The sequence below is a fragment of the Octopus sinensis genome, unplaced genomic scaffold, assembly GCF_006345805.1.
Source record: "Octopus sinensis unplaced genomic scaffold, ASM634580v1 Contig12215, whole genome shotgun sequence".
Lineage (NCBI taxonomy): Eukaryota > Metazoa > Mollusca > Cephalopoda > Octopoda > Octopodidae > Octopus > Octopus sinensis.
The window spans coordinates 36270-60374 of NW_021832568.1; the positions used below are offsets into that span (position 1 = coordinate 36270).

The window sequence follows — 24105 nt, forward strand, 5'->3', positions numbered from 1 at the left end:
ACTCCTCAGGTCAACAATAATAACAATAAATACATATTTTCAATAAATAATCAAACAGAATTAAACAATATTTCTTAAAGAATTAAAACATGATTCTTCTTATAAAAGAAATTCCATTAACTAAGTAGGACCAAGTATTTATAATACAATTATCACATTAAAAACCTGACATGAAAAAATAGGGTAAATAGATAGAAATATGTAATTTATCTGTGAAGATATATTTTAACTTGAGAATAATCTAAACAAGCTATAGTATATCTTTACTGGAAAAATATATGAGTCCAATTAATTAAATAAAATACTTAAAATACATTATATACTTAAGTTAAGCTAAATTACTATAATTTAATCTATATTCATTAATAATTAAATTATATATTTATTTACTAATAAATAAACATCTAATTTGATATGATTCTAACTATGTACTAAACCCTACACAAACATGTGTACACTTATAATATATCTTACATGAACAATGCTGCAGCCACAACCCTGCAATAGTATTTTGTATATATTTCAAAAATATACTCACAAATAATTTAAACTTATTATATAAGTAAATTAATTTATGTCTAGAAGTAATATTGATAGAAAAACAAAGTAATTATATTATTATTAATTCAATAGTATATAAAGAAAAAGAAAAAACTTTTCACTACCTATACTATAATATTTTACGTTACAAACTATTTTACAAACAACCATGAATAATACTTTTAGATTTTAGTTCACATATAATAATTAAATAATAAGAATAATTAATAAATGTATGTATCTTAAATTATAATTAAATAAAAAAAATTAGAAATACATATTTTTAAAATCAATAATCATATGAATTTCACCATTATTCTTAAATAAATGGTATCTTATTTTTTCAAAGATATTTATGAACTAAAAAAATTTAAGTTAAAACATATAACTTAGTGTTTATATGTCCAGATCTAATATTTCGAATATTAAGGGAAAAAAACAAACTACGTATTCGTGTCAAAATGCATTGAGTGCCTCTTTCTTTCGTTTCTCCAACCATTCAGTTCACTCTATAAGTTGGTTGGTGTTAGCAAGGGCATCCAGTCATAAAACCCCTGCCAAAACAGTTAGTGAAACCTGAGGCAATCTTCTGCCAAGCCAGCCTGTCAAATATCCAACCCAGTTGTGAAATGATGATGATGATGATTTGTGGTTGGAGCAAAGCTTTTGCCAGATCAAAGGTGATATGGTGGTGGAACAATCAGGTCGACAGGGCTATAAAAGAGAAGAAATGGGTTTGGAAAGTGTGGAAAAGGGATAGTAGCAAAGAACCATATTAGGTAGCTAAAAGGGAAGCAAGGTACTAGATTTATCTTGCTAGGGTAGAAGCAGACAGGAAGAGGTTTGCCAATATCTTACAGTATGAAGATCAGAGACTTGAGATTTTGCATATTGCTACACAGGTGCGGGAGTGGCTGTGTGGTAAGTAGCTTGCTTACTAACCACATGGTTCTGGGTTTATTGCAACTGTGTGGCACCTTGGGCAAGTATCTTCTACTATAGCATCAGGCTGACAAAAGTGTTGTGAGTGGGTTTGGTAGACGGAAACTGAAAGAAACCTGTCGTATATATGTATATATATATGTGTGTGTTAATGTTTGTGTGTCTGTGTTTGTCCCCCCAACATCGCTTGACAACCAATTGTGGTGCGTTTACATCCCTGTAACTTTGCAGTTCAGCAAAAGAGACCGAGAGACTAAGTGCTAGGCTTACAAAGAATACGTCCTGGGGTCGATTTGCTCAACTAAAGGCACTGCTCCATCATGGCCGCAGTCAAATGACTGAAACAAATAAAATTGTAAAAGAGTGTGTCAGAGAGGATTGAGATTTTGTGGGAGATAAAATGTGTACAGATAGATAATGGCATGCTAGTGTTTAGTGGTTTGGAAAAGAAAAATGTGTGAAAGAGCAACTGTGAAGGGCTATTAAATGTAGAGAATGAATAGAAAAAAGGAGGCTCCCCATCATGTGAACCCAACAGAGGAGCCAACCATTCATATAGACAGCAGTATGATAAATAATGTAATTAAAGATATAGAGACTGGAAAAATCCTTGGTTCCTCAGGAGTCACTGTTGAAATGCTTAAAATATCTATAAAGTTGGATACAGTCTAGACACTGTTTAGTTAATTAGGTTATTCAGGAAGGTATAATCCCCAATGACTGGTATACCAGGATCATAATCAGTGACTAAAAGAGTAAACGAAATGCACTAGATAGAATTAATTATAGAGGCCTCAAATTGCTCGATAAAGTGATGACAGTTATGGAGAGAATAATAAGCCAATTAATTAGAAAGAAATGAAGCCAGATGAAATGCAGTTTGGCACAGTAATGGGAAGAAGTCAGGCAAGTACAAGGGTAATATTAAGCTAAGAATAAGCTGTAGTACTTGGCATTAGTTGACCTGGAGAAAGCATTCAGCAGGGCACCCTGCTCTGTAAAATGCTGGTCTTTCAGGAAGCTAGAGATAGATAGACGGCTTGTGAAAAGCAATTCAGGTATTGTACAGGGTTGCTATAAATAATGTTAGAATTAGTCATGAGCACAGTGATAAATTTAGTGTAGGGTTAGGTGTTCATCAAGGCTCAGTCCTCAGCCACCTCCTATTCAGAATTGTCCTCCAGGTCATAACAGAGGAATTTAAGCCTGGAAGCCAATGAGAACTACTATATGTAAATTACCTTGCTCTCACAGCAGAATCAGTAACAAAACTAGAAAAAGGTTTCAGGTGTGGAAGCAAAGCCTGGAATCAAAGAGCCCTGAAGTTAAGTTAGCAAAGACAAAAGCCTTTGTAAACAAGAAAACAAACAGGACCCTACTCACTTCAGGTAAATGGTTTTTCTCAGTATGTAAGAATGGTGTAGGCAGAAATTCATTTCAGCGTATTCAGGGTATGCAATGGATGCAAAACAGGTGCAGTGGAACAGTAGGGAGGTTAACAGAGAAATTAGTGTCTGTATGTGGAAAATGCATAGGAGTCATAAAATCTACAAGAATACAAGAAATGGATTTTCACAAATGCCCAAGAGGTGCTCTAAAGGTACTGGGCAATTTCTGCTAGCTAGGTGACCTAATTTTCAGTGGAAGAGGAAATGAAATTGCTAGAATAAGATGGAGAAAGTTCAGAGATCTTTTACCTCAAGTGGCAACCAAAAGTCTCTCTTTCTGAGAGAAAGGAAGGTTGTGTGATGCCTGTGCACAAACAGCAATGCCACGTGATAGGCAGACATGGTCCTTGAATGTAGAGGGCATGCAAAGACTAGAAAGGTATGAAGTTACAATGTTCAATATGATGTGCAATGTTTGTCTGCATGTTTGTCTGCATGAAGTTACTATGTTCAGTATGATGCGCAATGTTTCTCCTCACCATCTCCAGCATCTCAGCCTTATCAACCTACAGAAGTCAATGGAGCCTGGTACAGCTCCTGGCCATGCCAGCTCCAGTCAAACCATCTCATTCATACCAACATGGAAAATTGATGCTAAACGATGACAATGATGATGGTGATGATGATAATATATACTTGTGTGTATGTGCGTGTGTGCATATTCAAGAATAACATTTCTGATGACAATCAGAAATCCAACCAGTATACACACTAAAAAAGATAATGCATTGAAAGAATGTTCATTTTAAGATACGAAGATGATGATGATGACTTCTCAGCTTTTTAGAATAATTAACAACATATATAGGATAAAATACTTACAGAAAAGAAAAATCATCATCATCTTCATCATGTATTAAAATGAACATTCTTTCAATGTATTATTGGCAGTATTAGTTTGTTACAATATTTTGTGAATTGACTGAAACTCAAAGTTAGTGTTTATAGAAATATACTTTCTTCATGGTCATAATAGATTAATATTGACAGGAAAATACATACAAATGATTTATATTTGTACTTACTGAATAATGGTTTTGCATGAAATCTTGTCTTCTCACCAGTGGTGCTTTCACAAACAATTATTTGCTCAATATTTTGAAGAAGTGTGATGTTTATGATCCTGACATTGTTAGGAAGCACATTTGCTTCAAAGTATTCAGTTTTAGCAGTTCTGCTAATGATGTATCTATCAATTCGCCAGTGTTTAAGGTTTTGCTTTTCAAGAGGACATTCAAAAGTTACTGGTTGATTCTTCCTGGTAAATTTTGTGCCACCCTCAATTAATCCAAGAGAAACTGAAGGAAATGAAAATATAAAACACATATACATATCATTTAATAGCTACCTTGTCATTCCAAGAAGTAATTTTTCTAATGCAAGAACAACAACTTGAAATAAATTAAAATTAAGAGGATTAATTGAAAAATTCCTTTTAAAGCATAATTTAAAATTAAATGTGAATAGATGTACAGAGAATATTTCAGAGAGAATAGGAATCACACCCATGTATCATAGATAATGCCTAAGGCATTAACTTTCTGTCAATGACTCAAATATTATAATCATATCATCTGATCAGGAGAAATGTAAAAGAAACATGTCAATCAGAAGCACACACCTACTTTAGGATGTGAAATCAGACATTCAAATATGAAGAGATATTCGGTTCCTGAACTTTATTTAAATAACACAAATGATTACCATTTTGTTCTATTTTCTGTGAAATCTGTATTTGTATTCACATTTAGTTTTAAAATTTAAAAGATTTTATTTATTATATTTAATTGGGCAAAAATTAACAGCGGACAGAATGATGAAGAAGACAGTGAAAATATTGATTTCAAATTTTGGTACAAGGCCAGGAATGTTGGGGGAGGGGATAAGTTGATCACATTGACCCCAGTGCTCAACTAGTACTTATTTTATTGACCTGGAAAAGATGAAAGGCAAAGTCTCAACCTCAGATGAATTTGAACTGAGAATGTAAAGCCGGACAAAATGCCACTAAACATTTTGCCCAGTGTGCTAACGATTCTGCCAGTTCACCACCTTAAAAACAATGAGAATATTAAAAGGTAGGGAGTGGTATTAAAAAGTTCCCAGATTAGTTATCTGTATATATATAAAAGGCATGATTTGTGTGAGTGTGTACGTGTGTGTGTACGTGGATGTAATTTATGCATGTCCACATAGCATGCATGTCGCTCCAATTTTAGGACATTCATCATGACCCTAGCTGTATTTTTGTCAACTTATTTTTACCAGAGGCACCAGCATAGTGGTAAAAATAAATTTCTGACCAAAACTTTTAGTAATTTTCAAGTCGGAGAAATCCACCATTATTTACAACAAGAGTTAAGTCCCCTTCTAGTAACAAGTAAGTTTTTGTTAAAAATTTGTTAAGTATTTTGTCGATATACGGGCAACACACACACACACATACACACACACACGAACATATATCTGAACAAAACACATGTATGCAATATGTGTATGATCGTGTGTGTGTGTGTATATATATATATATTCTTAAAACTTAGTTGTGATCTGAATGTAACCACTTCTGACACAGAGGAGCGGGAGCTCTTTTGGGCATTCTATTTTCCTTGCTGGAAGGCTTCCCAACCCACGGGCAAAGGGGGGTTAGATGATGGGGGTGGTGTTTTCAAAGGGCTGGCATGTGCAACCTGATCACATGTGCAACCTGATCACATGTGCATGTGCAGCCTGATCAACCCATGCGCTCCCATCACGACACCGATTCTGCAGAACTGAGTTGGGTGTGAAAACCAACTTTAAAGAATAAATATTTATGTTTTGAATCAACAATATTGTGTTCGGTTAAGTCCTATTTGGGATGAAAACCAATTAACTGATTCCTCATGGGGTTTTCCATTTAATCAGGATAAAAAAATAAAAAAAAATCGATATAAACCGATTCCTTATAGGATTTCCCAATAAAATTGGCTACACCCCATTTTCAACCATAACTTTTACCGAATTTGATGTATTTTGTTCAAACTTGATGCCAGCCTTACTTAGGAGTCATGGGATCTTTGAATACTCTCAGTTCTCTAAAAACGAAAAAAGATCGATGAGTGGGAAAAAAATCAATAGACCGACCGATTCCTTATGGGATTTCCCAATCAAGTCATCTGCAACTCATTTTCAGCCAAAATTTTACCAATTTCAACAGATTTCGCTCAAATATGACATCGATGTTACTTAGTTTGGTTTGAAATAACGAACTTCATTAGCTTAATAATCCTAACTTAATCCTGGGCAAAGCCAGGCTACACTGCTAGTGTTTAATAAAAAAATAACTTGTTTACTTAAGTTTTAACAGCATCTCTTTTGAAAAAGTCATCTTGCACAGCAATACACTGATCCCAACATTCCTGCCACTATTGGAATCTGGCCTGGAGATCATTTTCTGTAAGCAAGTCGAGCACTTTCTGTGATTCACTCTTCATCATGACAACAGTGTTAAAATGGCAACTTTTGAGCTAAATTTTTACCTTGGCAAAGAGATGGCAGTCTGCAGATGCTAAACCTGGCAAATAGGGCAAGTGTGGGAGTGATACCATGTTGTTTTTGGCAAGGAACTCAGATAGGGAGCAGTCATCATGAAGAATCCACTTCTGTGTGCTCAATAGATCTGGTTGTTTAGCCAAATGTCCTCCCTCAAATGCTTCACAACATCACAGTAAAATTCTCCATTGACTGTCTGGCCTTATGGGATGAATTCTTTATGCACAATACTGGTGATGTTGAAAAAACAATGAGCATGCTCTTGATTGAGCTGTAGATCTGTTATACCTTCTTTGGTTATGGTGATGAAGGCCTCTTCCATTGGGATGATGGTTGCTTCATCTCAGGGTTGTACCCATAGACCCAACTCTTATCACCGGTGATGATTCTTGACATAAAGGATGGGTCATCAGAAGCCTGCCAATGGAGATCTTGACAGACTTTGACATGATGTTCTTTCTGTTCAGTAGTCAGCAAGCAGGAGACAAACTTGGCAAAGACACACCACATGTTCAATTCAGATGTTAGGATTGCCTCCATGAACCAATATGACAAACCGGCATCAGCAATGTTGTTGTCTTCAGATGATCCTCATGCACAAGCTGATGAATTTTACAGGCAGACATCATGGTAGGTCACCCAGATTGCTCTCTGTCTTCTTAGGATGTTCTTCCACTTTTGAAGCATCCACACTAATTGAAACTTGCATACAACTCATTGCCTCATCGCTGTAAGCTTGCCAAAGCATGATCAATGTCTGTAGCAGACTTCCCAAGTTTAACGCAAAATTTCACATTGGCTCTTGGTTCAAACTTTCAGTTTATGACAAAATTGCAAACTATAGCACAAACAAGATCACAAAAACAAATTTCACAACTTGCGAAGTAAACACTAGCACCGCTGAGGGTAATATTCTCTGCAGATGCACAAAAGCTTTTTTCAGAGTTATTTACTTTGAATTGTTATTATCTCCTATCATTAGCCTGTCCTTACATAACATGCTTCATGATTTTAGTATACATACCTTATCAGTGCTTCCTCTTAAGTTCTATATACTCTGGAATGTATTAAAGCCATTTTGGGGCTACTTTGTTTGAAATCTTACTATCGGGTAATTAATTTCATGTTATTACATAACTGACTTCACAATTTGGGAATTCATAACTTATTGGAATTCCTAAAAACAAGTTCCTGTGTAAGACTGATACTTTGTATTGTTGTTAATGGATTAGCGAAACAATTATGAGAATGGAACAAAGGGACAAGCCCCACTTTCCTAGGAATTACCGGTTATGTCAGCAAGTATATATATATATATAAATACATATGTATTTAAAGAATGTAGTTGTGTAAAGATGGAATAATGTGAGATGCTCACCCCTTCACGGGAAGGAGTAAATTCCATACATGAAAAATTCAACTACATTGACAGTCACATAAATTTGAAAATGAACACCCAGACAAGCCTGGATCTCTCTCTCTGCTGGATTTCCAAATCAGGATCACAGAGGATGGTTACATCCACATGAATCTTTACAAAAGAAGCAGTGACTAGGAATCTATTCATGCATTATGATTCGGCCCGGTCCACCAGAGCCAAAACTGCACATATACAAAATTAAATAACATGCATAAGAGACAGATGCAATGAAGTAAGTGACAAAGCCATCAGCATGAAGCGGTTCCTCAGGAACTTAGCACACAACGGTTATCCACCATCCACAGCTAAAAGACTGCCTCTGTGAATAATGAAAGTGGGTAAACTACACAGAGAAGCCCATAACATCAGATCAGAAACATGCTTCCTTAGACTGCCCTACTTAGATGACAGAACATCAGCAGCTACCCAACATCCATCCGCAGGGAGAGACTTAACATACAGCTGGTACACACCAGTCTATCCCTGAAGAAAGCTCTATCAAGGAAAAATACCTAAGGGAGCACTGTGGAGTGCACACTCACCAACTGCCCCATCAATGACATCAAAACATGCAGTATATGAGGTCGTCTGCAATAAATGTGGGGCACCCTACGTAGGGAGCACTACTAGGAAACTACACATTCGAATAAACAAGCAAATGCAGATAGACACTTTGATAAAGAAGCCCCTCAATTTGGGGTCCTTGGCGAATTTGGAGTCCTTGGCACTATGCAGTGGAGCCCAGTTCTAGTATTTGTGTAACTCTCGATGTGAAAGTTTGGGACAAGTCCTTCCAGGATCTTTCAGATGTATATTATGGCATATCTTTATCGCCTACACTCTAAGGAATAGAGTCTTAATCTCTTGAGCCTTTCCCAATAGCTTACATGCTATATAGAGGCTATCTTCTTCGTGTAGCTTCGTTGGATTGCCTCAAATTCTGTGATTAATTTGACACTGGTTGGTGACCATAGCTGAGAGCAATAGTCAAAGTGGCTAAGGACAAGTGTCCTCCAGAGGACCGTCATGGTTTCCTGGTCTCTTGTTCTAAAAGCTCTAAGAATCCATCCGGTCAGCCACCTACATTTCATTGCCAATTTAGCAACATGCACATGAAAGGTTGCATCATTAATCATGTAAATACCTAGGTCTCACACTGATTGTGCCTCTGGGATTGCAATCCCTCCAGGTCCAGTGTATTTATTGAGTATTGCATTTAGTTTTGCATGCTGATAGCATAAAGCTTGAAACTTTCAGCATTGAACTGCATGCTATTCTTTTCAGCCCATTTGTATATTTCATCCAGCTCACATTGCAGGTGCATAGTGTCTTCAGGGTTCTGTATTACTGTGAAACTTTTGTATCATCGGCATAACTTGTGATCGTGGCTCCCTGCATGGATGAGGGCATGTCTGAGAGGGCCATTATGAACAGTAGTGGTCCCAAAATAGTGCCTTGAGGAACACCGCTCACTATTTGCATGTTATTGGAGGTGGCCCCATTGGAGGTGGCCACCTGACTTCTATCCTTCAGAAAGTCATGAAGCCATTCTCCCAATTTCCCAACTATGCCAAGATCACACAGTTTGTGACATATCATTCCATGATCGACTTTATCAAAGGCCTTTGCAAAGTCGAGATATATGACTTCCACATTTGAGTGGTTGAGCAGTTGTTTCAGTACCCAGTCATTGTGTTGTAGGAGCCGAGTTAGGCAGCTACTTCCTGGCTGGAAACCATGTGGTGTCAGGCAGCAAGTTATTTTCTTCAAGGAAAGCAGACTCAAGAGATTAAGACTCTATTCCTTAGAGCGTAGGCGATAAAGATATGCCATAATATACCTCTGGAAGATCCTGGAAGGACTTGTCTCAAACTTTCACATTGAGAGTTACACAAATACTAGAACTGGGCTCCACTGCATAGGGCCAAGGACTCCAAATTTGCCATCAAGATGTAGGACAAGATACTGTGATAGCCTGGGCTTCAAAGGTCCACAGCTCTTCAATATCCTCCCGAAGGACCTGAGAGACCTGCATGGTGTGGATGCAGATGTCTTTAAAATAATGCGGGACCTCTTCATATCAGGGTCCCAGATGAACCAACATCACAGCAGGAGGTGTGCAGATAAGGGCAGCTGCATCAAACTCTCTCATGCACCAAATGTCAATTGCTAAAAAGCATTCGTGAAGTAAAATCATGTAGCAACACCAAATGGCGGTGCCCCAGCATGGCCACAGCTCGTGAGCTGAAACTAGATAAAATGAAAAAATGAAAAAATATATATATATCCACATATATATATATATATGGATAGTAGAAATATGTTACGGAAAGAAAATAAAAAATACACATGGAAATGTAAGGGTAAAATAAGAAAAATCAACGAAAATGCACATTGCAAATAGAAAAAGGCTATTTATGACAGGTAACGACAAATATATACATTTAGATTGACTGAGGTAGTAATACGAGTCATAAAAGTCCTTATTATGAGATGATTATAAGATGATAATAATGTAGGAGAACAAAACGAATGATGGTTTACGCAAAACTATTCATCGTTTGAACAACACCGGTTAATGAAGGGTGTCAGGTCTAATAGTTCCTGAGAAAAAAGATTATTTGTAAGGGAGGTAAGTAGTTCTGGATTTAGAGATGTGAGTAGTGTAGGAAGTGTATAGGGTTTAGTGGTTTCAATTGAAGAGTTAGTGGTGTTCTGTATTGAGTTGTGTGTTCATATTTAGTTGGGGGAGAAATTTATTGATGAAAAATGCCTCTTTATAAATGGATATATATATATATATATATCCATGTATATCATATATATCCATATATATCATATATATCCATATATATCATATATATCATCATTTAATGTCCGCTTTCCATGCTAGCATGGGTTGGACGATTTTGACTCAGGGCTGGTGAACCAGACGGTCGCACCAAGCTCCAATCGTGATCTGGCAGAGTTTCTACAGCTGGATGCCATTCCTAATGTCACCCACTCCAAGAGTGTAGTGGGTGCTTTTTATGTGCCACCAGCACGGGGCTAGTCAGGCGGTACTGGCAATGACCTCGTTCAAATCTTTTAACACATGCCACTGGCACAGGTGCCAGTAAGTCGATGTTCGTAACAATCACGCTTGAATTGTGCTCTTTCACGTATATATATAATAGAAGAGTTACCCGGCGTTGCCCAAGTTACACACAATTGAAGAATTAGACTTTTCTGTTATATTTTCTGTAATGAACTGGAATACCTATGTTTCGAATTTCATCAAAATTGCAGATGAGGGTTATTTCCCTCTTTACACACACAAACAAAATTGTAATTGTGCCACATGTATCCCATACTACTGATTTTTATGCGCATATTCCAAAATTCCAGTCTTATGGAACCTGTTAAAAGGATTTTGCTCCTGAAAAGTGGAGGTCATAGAGCTCTAAAATGTGAGAGTTAATGCCCCTATTGGGGGTGGGCATCTTAATGTCAACCAGAGAAGTTGAATTGTTGAGAATCTTTTTAACTTTGGTCTTATATCTATTGCTTGAATTTCTTTGAAATAGGAAATATATGTTCACTGGGTTTGTAAAAGAGAGCAAAGCTACAGGAAACCAAAAGACGAATCATCACAATAAGCGGTCTGCTATCCTACCCTAGTAGATACCACTCCCAATGTAGGATTCCTCACCATAAATAATGCTCATCTTTTATGCTCAGGTAACCCTACAGCTTCCAAGAGCACAACTGTATTCATTTATGCTTAGATAAAGTGACAAAATTGTGGGTGTTAAGTCCCCATGGAGGGGTCTTTCTAACTTGTAAGTAGATGAAATTTTATAAATATTACTTCATTTGTGTCTAATACCTATGATTAAAATTTCATCAAGAGCAAAATTATATGAATTGTCATGGGGTTTATGGCCCTTATGCATAGAATATAATTTCCAAATTTCATAAAGATTCATTCAGTACTTTTGACCTAGTTTTGGATCATAAAAGAAATTACTAAAATTTGGGAGTTAAGGCTCCCATTAGGGTGTTATATATGTATATATATATATATATATATATATATATATTAATATTTGAGGAAATAAAATCCAAAACTTATTTAGAAGTACTAAATCAAGTTTCACACAATATAATATATATTATTATTTTATTTTTTAGCAATTTACTTAATCATTGACATTTTATTGCTATTTTAATGTTAATATTTCTATTATAGGTAACTTTCTAAAGGGTGTAATTTAATTGTTCATTTTGAATTGATAAAAGATGGTTTTTTTCTAATTTTATATATATATATATATATATATATATATATATATATATATATATATATATATAGATAGATAGATAGATAGATAGATATATAGATAGATAGTTACATACATACATTCATACATACATACATACATACATACATACATACATACATACATACATACATACATACATAAATACATATAGATATACACACACACACACATAAAAAGACAAATTGATAGATACAACTGAGTGGGCAAACAAAAATATGAGACACAGCCTAGTGCTTTATTTATGTCGATAAGCCTGGTACTTATTCTATTAGTTTGTTCTTGTGAAAACAGTCGGTTGTGTGGATGTAAATAAATGAACAGCAGTGATGAGGGTGAAACACAAAGACACACACATACACTTACATATATACATACATATATATATATATATACAGTTGATTTGTTTCAGTTCCTGTCTACGAAATCCATATATATTGTTGTTGGCATCCTTTTAGTCTCGCGAGACAATGGAGTTGCATATAAAATAATCTAGTCTGGCTTTTACATTTCATGTCCTAATACATCTCCTGCTTTGGCTGTGTAGTCCTATACTGGACAAACAATCCCTCAAGCAGGTGCCACAAATGTAGCGAAGACTTTGCCTGGCTGGTTGTAATGTCATAGTTTCTTCTTGAAATCTTTTCTTGTTTTTCCATTTCTCCTCTCTCTCTATGTCACTCCTTTGTGTTCCCTCTTTTACAGTACGTCGCCAATCTCCACGGTTGCTGGCAACTGCTTCCCAGTTGGTTATATTAATGTTGCAGGCCTTCATGTCCCTTTTGCAAACATCCTTGTATCGTAAGAACTGTCTTCCCACAGACCTAGTGCCCCAAGCAAGCTCTCCATAGAGTATGTCCTTGGGGATTCTGCCATCTTCCATATGGCTAACATGTCCAAGCCACCTCATACGTCTTTGTGTGAGGAGTGCAAACAAGCTTGGTATTCCTGCTTGCTTGAGGATATCTTTGTTGGAGACATGGTCCTGCCATTTGATGAGAAGGATTTTCCAGAGGCAGTGCAGGTGAAAGATATTTAGGCGACGCTCTTGGCGTGTATATGGTGTCCAAGACTCACTTCCATACAGTAGAGTGCTAAGTACACATGCCTGGTAAATCTTCATTTTTGTGGTCTTGGTCAGCTTATTGTTGTCCCATGCCCATTTGGAGAGTTGGGCCATCACAGCATCTGCCTTGCCAATGCGTATATTTAGCTCAGCATCAAGGGATAGGTTGTAGGTGACGGTAGAGCCAAAATAAGTAAACTTCTCCACTTCCTGTAGTCTGTGGTCTCCAATATGTGTGTTTGGGATGTCCTATGTAGCCTGACCCATGATGTTGGTCTTCTTGAGGCTGATAACTAAGCCAAAGTCACTACATGCTTGCTCAAAACAGTTGATAAGCCTTTGCAAGGCTTCTTCTGTGTGTGATACCAGAGCGGCATCATCAGCAAATAGTATTTCCTTGATCAGGACACTTTTGATTTTGGTCTTGGCACACAGACGCGAGAGAGTGAACAGTTTCCCATCACTTCTACTGTACAGAAAGATTCCATCATCTGATGTCTCAAAGGCATGTGACAGCAGCAGTGAGAAGAAGATGCCAAATAATATAAGAGCAAGGAACAACCTTGCTTTACCCCATTTTTTATTTGGAAGGCGGCTGATGTTGAATCGTTGTGCTGTATGATGTCTTGCATATCATCATGGAAAGATTTGATGATCCCCAGCAGCTTTAGTGGACATCCGATTTATTGGAGCAGGATGAAGAGGACTTTTCTACTTACCAAGTCAAAGGCTTTTGTCAGATCAATGAAGACCATATCTAATGACATTTTCTGCTGTCTGGACTTCTCCTGAAGTATGGAGAATATCATGTCAATAGTTGATCTGCTTCTTCTAAAGCCACACTGTGATTCTGAATAAATTTGAGAAGTAAGCAGTTGTAGCCTGGACAGGATAACGTGAGCAAAGGTCTTTCCAACAGTGCTTAGAAGAGATATTCCACGGTAATTGTTACAATTACCACGGTCACCTTTGTTTTTGCAAAGTGTAATGATGTTAGCATCCTGCATATCCTGAGCGACTGTACCCTCTTCCCAGCACTGATACAGAAGCTCATGAAGGTGCTGAAGCAGGATGGTGTTTTTGCCGGTTTTGATGATCTCTGAGGGGATGCCATCTTTTCCCGGAGCATTATTTCTTGCTAGGGAGTCAATAGCCTTGGTGAGTTCTGCTATAGATGGCAGACTGTCAAGTTCACACATGACTGGGAAGATCTTGACATCCTCGATTGCAGACTCAGCTACCGTGGTCTCCCGTGAGTAGAGATCCTGGTAGTACTCCACTAATCTATCCATTTGCTTGATTTGGTCCTTGATGAGATCTCCAGTAGTTGATTTCAGAGGGGCTGACTTAGTTGCGGATGGACCGAGGGCCTTCTCAAACCGGCATACATCCCACAGGTGTCACCACCGTCAGCAGCTGACTGGATACTCTGACAGATTTCCTGCCAGTACCTATTTGCATGGCGTCTGGCAGTCAGTTGGGTTTTATTTCTTGCCTTTCTGAGTTCTTTGAGTGACTTTGTAGAAGAATCACTCTTGTATTGCATCAGAGCTGCACACTTTGCTTCGATAACTGTTTCCAGCTGAGAGCTCAGCACTGAACCAATCTGGGTTTTGCCTTTCTCTCATGCCGAAAGTATCTATTGATGTGGTATACAAAGCTTCCCTGATATAATTCCAGGGAAGCTTTCAGCAGAGGAGTTTGGGCAGCTACTGAGGGCAAACTTGGTAAAAACAGCAAAACATTTTTGTAGTGTAGGGTCCAAGGTTCTGGCAGAGTATTTTTTCAATTCAATTCAATTTTTATTGGCTCAAAAAGCAAAAGCAAGGCCATGTAGGGGGACAGAGAGATATGTACAGGGAGGGTGGTCATACAAAGAGTTCAGGCTATTTCTGGTCAAGAGAGACTTTGAACCGAGCAGTCATCGGCATCTTCACTATCTCATCCGGCAGCTTATTCCACGGATCCTCAACCCGGACGGAGAAAGCCCCTCTCCTTCAATTGAGATGAAATCGTCATAAATAGAGCTTTTCGGAGTGACCCTGCAACCCACGCTCTGGAGCAGGAGTGAAGAACAGCTCTTTTGAGAGGTTACACTTTCCGCTTATGATGTTGTGAGTGAGAATGAGATAACCACGGTGGCTGTGTTTTTCGAGAGAATAAAGGTCGAGCGTCTTCAGCCTTTCTTCATAAGACAAATGCTTGAGATCAAGAACCATGCAGGTAGCCAGCTTCTGGACTCTTTCGAGATGATGTATGTCTTTGAGGAGATAAGGAGAAGAAGCTTGAGGAGATAAGGAGAAGAAACACAAGCCCTGGGTGACGAAGAAGGTTAAACGAGAACGTCGACTCAGAGATATTGCTTGGGCTGAATTCAAAAATCTGGATTCGACTGCAGCTTTTGAGGTGTACAAAACTCAACGAGACCGAGCCGTGAAAATTGAAAAGAAGGAACGCTTCAGTTATGAATACAAAATCGCGGCAAATGCCAGTAGCAATCCCAAAACCTTCTTTGCCCATGTCCAGCGGAATTCCCGCTTGAACAACCAGATTGCAACGTTGGTAGACTCAACAGGCGTATCGATTGAGGATCCTTATCAACAGAGTCAATTATTTGCTGAGGCTTTTTCAACTATTTTCAAACAAGATGATGGTCGTGAACCCCCTCCATTTGATAGATCGGTACCTCCAATGCTTCGATTGATCATCACGCGGGACCAAGTCAAACGTGTTATTCAAGGCCTCGATGTCAACAAGGATCACGGCCCTGACGGCATACACCCACTGGTTATCAAAGCGTTGGCTCCGGTCATTTGCGAGCCCTTAACACGACTATTCAATATGTCATTGGCGACGGGTGTTATACCTGCAGACTGGAGAACAGCGATAATCTGCCCAATTTTCAAGAAAGGGAGCCGCGAAGGCCCGCTTAACTACCGACCGGTTTCCCTTACATCAATAATCAGCAAGATGTTGGAAACCATCCTTAAGAAAAGTATGATGCTCCACCTCCTAAACACAGCCTCGATCACTGATTCCCAACACGGCTTCGTGCCGAAGAGATCATGCTTGACCAACTTACTAGTAATGGAAGAATTGGTGACGCGCATCCTCGATGATAGTGATGCTGTTGACATCGTTTTATTGGACTTTGCCAAAGCTTTTGACTCGGTAAACCACCGCCTACTACTTGTCAAGCTTCAAGCATATAGTTTCCATCCGGATATTGTACGATGGGTTGGTGCCTTCCTCTCAGATCGCTCCTTCCAAGTTCAAGTTAATGGTTCACGGTCCAACGTCTCCAGTGCGAGCAGTGGCGTGCCTCAAGGTTCAGTGCTTGGGCCCTTGTTGTTCTTAGTCTTCATAAACGACTTGCCCGACGACCTCACGCAACACACCCTTCTATTTGCCGACAATATCAAACTGGTCGCTCCTCGCGGTAGTATAGAGGATCTTCGTCGATGCCTCCACCAAATTTGGAAGTGGTCTAACGATTGGGACCTGTGTCTGAACGTGTCAAAGTGCTGTCATCTGCCTGTCGGCTCTACTCCTGCAACTCAACTTGATTTCGAGCCGGGTCGTCTGCTGCTGGAGAGGACCGATCAGGTAAAGGACCTGGGTATCTTGGTGGATTCCTCCTTTTCGCCTTCGGCCCAGTGCGTCCATGCTGCCAACAAAGCGCGCGGAATTCTGTTTTTGATTCGACGGTCATTCGGAATGCTCACAGCAGCCATATTCCTGCCACTCTATGTCACGCTGGTGAGACCCATATTGGAGTATGGGATTCAAGCCTCTTCTCCTTATCTCCTCAAAGACATACAGCACCTCGAAAGAGTCCAGAGGCTGGCTACCCGCATGGTTCATGGTCTCAAAAATTTGTCCTATGAAGAAAGGCTGAGGACGCTCGACCTTTGTTCTCTTGAAAAACGCTGCCGCCGTGGTGATCTCATTCTCGCCCACAACATCATAAGCGGGAAGTGTAACCTCTCGAAAGAGCTGTTCTTCACTCCTGCTCCGGAGCGTTGGCTGCGGGGTCATTCCGAAAAGCTCTACCTGCGACGATTTCATCTCAATCGAAGGAGAGGAACTTTCTCCGTCCGGGTTGCAGATCCGTGGAACAAGCTGCCAGACGAGATGGTGAAGATGCCGACGACCGCTTTGTTCAAAGCCTCCCTGGACCTCAAGTGGCCTGAACTCTTTACATGAACACCACCCTGTACTTAACTCCATGTCCCCCTACATGGCTTTGCTATTTGCTTTTGAGCCAAATTAACTAACTAACTAACTAACTAAATATATTTTTTAACCTTTTAAAACAAGCCTTCTGTAGTTTTTTCACTTTTTACTATTTTCTATATATTCAACCACGTGCTTTCTCACCTATATATATATATATATATATATATATATATATATACATATATATATATATGATGGGCTTTCAGTTATATCTGCCACATCTACTCAGAATGCTTTGGTTGATCTGGAGCTATAGTATAACATACTTGCTTAAGGTGCCATGCAGTGAAACTGAACCCAAAGCTAGTTGTTTGGAACACAAACTTCTAAGCTCTATAACTGTGCCAATATATAGTAGCCATGAAAATAGATGTAGGCTAGTCAGGTTCAAGTCAATCTGCTAGAAATAGCAGCCAAATTCACCTCAAATCACCACTTATCACCTTAATAATGGAAAATGAAGCTGCAAAAACAATATGAAATATCAACATATGCAACACCTTTAAACATAATTTATCAGCACTGGCCTTAGGATCAAACAGCAATAGTTATGATTAAATTCTACAGTGGATACAAATTTATGACAATTAAAAATTCTGAATAAAAATGTTTATATAAGAGACATATTGTTACTTACCACAGAAGCATTGTGCAAGGAACAAGTATTTCAAATATAATGGGTTAAATTCCATTATCTACAAAGAAAATGATAAATACTGATAGGAACAATTTCTACAAATAGTCCGTGATGCAAAATAATAGTGTAAAAAATAATTCAACATAAATCATAGGAACTTGTCTTTGCAAAAACAGGAACCCATGAGCAAGTATTATCATGGTGAAATTAGGAAGAGCAGTATAGAGGATAAGTAATAAAAATACTAGACACAGTTAATCTAAAAAATGCAAAGAAAAAACAGTGTTTTGTTTAGTCATATCTTTAGCATCTTCCATTACACTCTCTCTTTCAAATACCTCAGAACATCCAAGTAAAATATGATTTTCTATAGGGGTCACTATGAATTTTTGAAACTATTTAAATGTAATTTCTACTGTACATTTTCTTGGAGAGCATCCAAAAACAAACATTTTGATACCTCATTTGTGAAATTTGAATGAATATTTTAGGAGATATGATGACTTGGGTGTCCAGTGAATTTGTTAAAATCTTGCCTAATTAGCCTACATGAATAATTGACCATTTTGTAATATATCTTTGAAACTGAGGTGATAACCAACTTGTATTACACAAATAGGTGGCTTTCTTTTTCTTTCTATTTTTTTTCAGGTTTTTGAATATAAAACTTTGTTTTGGGAGCAATTTTAAAAATATTTATGTAAAACCTATTTTGTTACATGTAACAAACAGTCAATTTCAGGGTTTTCAGACTTAGCTAAATTCAAAAGTACGAGTCACAAGGACTTGAGTTTTGGCATATTTGTAATAGATACAAGCTAAATAAATCCTGAGATTTGGGATCATGACACCATTTCAATACAATTTTAATGGGCTATTAAAAATAGCTATAAGCAGCAGAGTTTGGGGTCAGGATGTCCATCTAAGCTGAATTTTGATGGGGATTTTTCCAATTTTCTTTTCACCACCGCCTTGGATATGACAGGGCAAGGTATGTTATAGAAAAATTTATTGAAAATCTATGATTTTTTCCAACCTCCTTTCCTCCCCTCTGGACTGATTTTGGTCTCTTTTTTCTGTACAATGCACTTAAAAAAACAAGAGAAACGTTTGGGTTATGAAATGATCTTTGAAAACATTTTCAAATGAAAAAGTGTATGATTTACAGAAGATTTAGCTGTTGCTTCTAGCACATGACATGATGACCTGGCACCTTTCTCAGAATTGCATGTAGACCCAGATTAAAAGACAAACAAAATGTAAAATCTAATTCCTTGCTTTAGCATTAAAAGCTTGAATTAAAGATATTAAAAACATCTGTAACATAGCAAACTTGTTAGTAGGAGAGAGAGACAAAAACCTAAAATGACTATGTAAACACTACTACAAATTATCCAACTATATTCAAAATTGGGAAAGAAAATGCTTCATATTGAACCTAAATAGTCTACAAAATAATATTCATTGTACAATATAATTGTGTTTGCAAAATTTGACCAATATTTCTCAATGAAATTTACATGTACAAGAATATCCACAAGGTATAATTCAGACATCAATCTTCACACTTTGTTACACAACAAGAGGGAATAAAGATTCACAATACAATCATTCTATGCTAATTATGGGTTCTAGAAGTCTGAAGCAGCTCATTTTAGTGCATTTTTCTATAGAAATATGTTTACTTAGTAATTAGTTCATTTCTTGAAACACTGGCCCAAACCAGAGCCTTGGATTCTGAAACCTCAGATTTGTGTTCTGTTTAACCTCTCACCACAGAGACTAGTAGTGTCAGTGTACCATTTTCTTTATTGACTTTGCACTTTTTCACCATACTGTGGCCAGATTCAGCAATGATCATATCTAACTGGCAAGTAATTTTTCTTTCTTATGACATAAAAATCTTGAAGAAAATGTACTATTTTCTAAGTGAAAGTTGATGATAACATTTTCACTTTTATATGTCATAGGGAATATTTGACCTACTTTCATTGATTTTTATATCAAAATAAAGCAGTAAAAGTCCTTTTCATGACAGTATGGTCTGCAAAAGAATCAAGTTATAGTGCTCCAGCACACTGAACAAAGATGAGAGCTACCTTTCAGTAGTCAAAATAAAAAAAAAAAAGGACAAACTTTGTGAATGGGTGGAGATACCAGGGTGATTGAAGGAAAATGGCATAAAATGCCATGAGTCGGATTTTGATTCAAATTATATGAGAAGAAAGTTCACATAGAAAACTTTCAAATGAAATATGATTTTGACAAAAAAATGATAAAGCAAACAGTGTATTCTTGTATTGTCAAACTGTACTTGTCTCCCTCCTATGGTGCTTTATAGTGATAGCTTTCCAGAATCAGCACTGCCAGTTACAACATTTGCGAATGAATATGTCTATGTAAACAATGCAATTGAAGAGAGAAAATGAAGGTAATGGGTGTATTTACATATTTCAAGAGTTATTGCTCTTTCATTAATACCACATCTAACCCACCAACAGTCCATGGATACATTGCTTCAATACCCAATATGTTCAACAGTGTGACACAACTGGATAGACTAATTTACATATTAAACGCATTCCTGGCAAACAGTACACACATATAAATTGCTGGCAAGGTCAGATTATATCATTTTGCAAACATAATATATGATACTATACTTACACTAGTATAGTATATGCTATACTTACACTAGTATAGTATACTATTACACATCCAGCAGACTATGTTCAGTTCATTTAATTCTACTCTTCATAAATTTGCACTCAAAGAGGCCCATGTCTCACTTTTAAACAGCATCACACTTCATATACAAGCATCATGTAATCCATCTTACACTCTGAGAAAAAAACCCTTTGTTGCCAGCAGAGGTCATAACTTTCTGAACTTCTTCCAATCAGTTCTTACCTTTACTACTATGCTCTCTGATCCCCTGCCCTTTTCATTAATTAGGTAATATAAGTTATTAACTAATCCTAGACAGCTCATCAACCACTTTATAGAATGATATGAGTGAAATTTTAGTAGTGATTGCCTTCTACACTGTAAGGTGAAAGAGACTTTACCAGCTGAATAGTTAGACAGAACAGTGTTGGGGGAAATAGCATGAGTGAGAGAGGATAGTAAGAGTGTGACTGAAATAAGAGGGCAAGTAGATAAGTAAGTGATAGCCATGGATTAAGAAATCTGATACAAATGAATTGTTCAATGTCCCCATCCCACAATGTTGGTCTACACCTAAACAATGGATTGGGAATTTCTCATGGCCGCAATGATCATACTCACTACCTTTAGTCAATTAAGCCTCAAAATCACAGTCATGACCGATTTGTTAAAAGTCAATTTTAAGATGTTTCCCGAGATCTAAACTTTCACTCTAATAAACCATATCATAAACGCAACAAGAAACTTAACTGCACTCACAAGCAGTTTTGCTACCAGGTTTAGAAACCTGATAGCTAAACATTAATAGCAGGATATTTAACCTCTCTTCCACTAAAGAGATTTTTGATGAGCCTCTTACTATGAAAATGTCCTAGGTAATGGTAGCTTCAAAGATAATTTATGTTACAACTTTTCTAGTAATAATATGAATAATAAAAGATGCACCTTAGAATAGGAAATTAATTTGGTTTGCCCTCACTCTCCCAAAATGTTAAAGCTAATTTAGTTTAAAAATTCCTCTCTCTCTCTTAGATAAGCGTTTCTCAGAAAATCACAAGTACAGAAAGATCTTTAACAGATAAATAAATTATCATAAAGCTGCTGCCCCCAATATAAAGAGCATCATCATCCATAACCACCACCAAGAGCCCACTTCCAGTTATAACTGCTGAGACTCTGAAGCTTGTCCATTCGTTGTCCACTCAACTAGGGGTGCCCAATAAACTTCATCTTATATGAAGCAGAAATTACAGTTACACTATATGACAACATAACTAAAAAGAAGAATTACATCAGGTTGTATAAAGGCAACTTCAAAAAATGCCACACTGAACACCTATGTTTTTCCGGCACATGGACAAAACTAAGTCAGCTAGCCATATATGGGTTTTACGACACACTCCACACCACATACAATCAAGTGGAAAACTATAGAAAAATCCATGTCATATGTTAATGGATAAAACAAATGAAAGTTATGCAGTTTTACACATCCTTTTTAGATCTAAAACTTCCACCACACTGTTGAATTCCAGATCAGAAATTTTCAGCAAATGTAAACATATGGCAAAGTTTCTTTTGGCAAACTGGAGAATACCAACCTCACCAGAATGAGAAGCTGTTTTGTACACTTTAGACCCCTTCCAATGATTCTGCCTCATCTAGCCTTATGATTCTACAGTCAAAGGGAATGTAACTAATTCTTTTTTACCTTTCTTTTTCCATTTTTTTCACCAAACATAGGCATGCTTTAAAACTTGACTAGATAATATCTTCAATATATGAAAATATATACTAAGTACATTAAACAACATACATATATATATTATATATATGATATATATATATATGACATATATATACAAGCATTAAAACAATAACATAGTTATCGAACTTTCTTTCTTCCTGCGTTGACCTTTTTAACGTTTATTTTCTTTAAACTATATATGTTTGTGCGTGCAAGTGTGTGTGAGTGTAGACTCACTTTTTTTTTAGATTGAAACCAGGATTATAGGAACTGAAACTTGGGACAGTGGAAATACCATGAATGATGAAGAGTTACAGCATATGGGATGGGTGTTAAAGAAGAGTGGGCCATCTGGAGGACTTTTCTCTGCAAATGTATTAACATAACTGCCTATTTTGTTCTTATATGAAGGCAATTCCTGGCAAGTACTGAAGTGATACATGTGAACTGGTAAGATATATGATTGATCTTTCTCACTTAGAAGGTTTAACAGCTGGGTATGAGACAAAGCGACAGGAATCAGATGTACAAAGCAGCTAGTTCTTTACCTGATAGAATAAGTGTATACAATTATCTGTTTCTATTGACAAGTAACATCTTATTCAACTGCCAACTACTTTCATACTGTTCTTTTGGAAATATTTTCATAGGAAATTTGATATTTTAAATTTTATCAAAAACTAGCAGTATCACCTGGTGTTGCTTGGGTTTGTTTCAACCCTTTAGAATTGGAATTTTTGAAAAGTAAAAATTTTGCATTATGCAACTTGTTATTCTCTTCAAGTAAACATTTTTCCAGTTGAAATACACCGAAAAATAGTGACACAGCAGTCAAAAATCATAAAAAATAGGGATTTTCATAGAAAAAAAGCACCTTTTTGATGTAAATAATTTTTGGTGTTAACATGGTCCGATTTGAATTTTATCTTCTACAGAATGAAGAGCAAGCCTTCATCTATTATACTCTCAATTTTGGTCAACTTGTGCTGCAGGGTCTCGAAGGAGATAGAGTTAGTTGAAGGCTACCAAACCTGCCACAACAGACAACTTCAGCTTTATATATATAGATTTGCTACACACTACTTTCTATCCTTAATAATGAAACTTGGTAGATCCAAAAGTTAAACACACAAACACAGATACACACACAGACACATAAGTTGAGTTTTATATATATAGATCTCTCAACGGGGATTTCAGGGGAGAGTTTCAGGGAGTCGCTGGCGATGTATTGTGATGATCAAAAATCCGGCCTGCTAAAATTTGGTTAAAGTGATTCAAACTGCAGACACAATGCAAAATGGTCACATTTAATTCAAAGCGTTAAAAATGTTATGAAAACAATTGGTGTGTTCACAAAGTCCAAATGATTAATATGAAAAAACCCTCCAGGCTACATCCCGAAAATTCATTTCTTTGCCAAATTTCTACAATGTTTACAGCGATTCGTTTTTATATCTTGATTTTTTATTTTTCATGCAATTTACACATGCCTGCACGCGTGGTGAACACAGTTCACGTCAAACAGCTGAGTAAAGTTCAC

The 24105-nt window shown here is 37.1% G+C and overlaps 1 protein-coding gene across 1 annotated transcript; it reads right to left on the reverse strand.

The window, feature by feature from the left end:
- Positions 1–1179: 1179 nt before the first annotated feature.
- On the reverse strand, positions 1180–18239 carry LOC118761327. Its single transcript, XM_036499150.1, has 3 exons — positions 18149–18239; positions 3956–4228; positions 1180–1254 (listed from the first exon to the last, which is right to left on the reverse strand). Exons 1-3 carry the CDS (start codon positions 18201–18203, stop codon positions 1241–1243), a joined length of 342 nt encoding a protein of 113 aa, XP_036355043.1. The 5' UTR covers positions 18204–18239; the 3' UTR covers positions 1180–1240.
- Positions 18240–24105: the final 5866 nt, after the last annotated feature.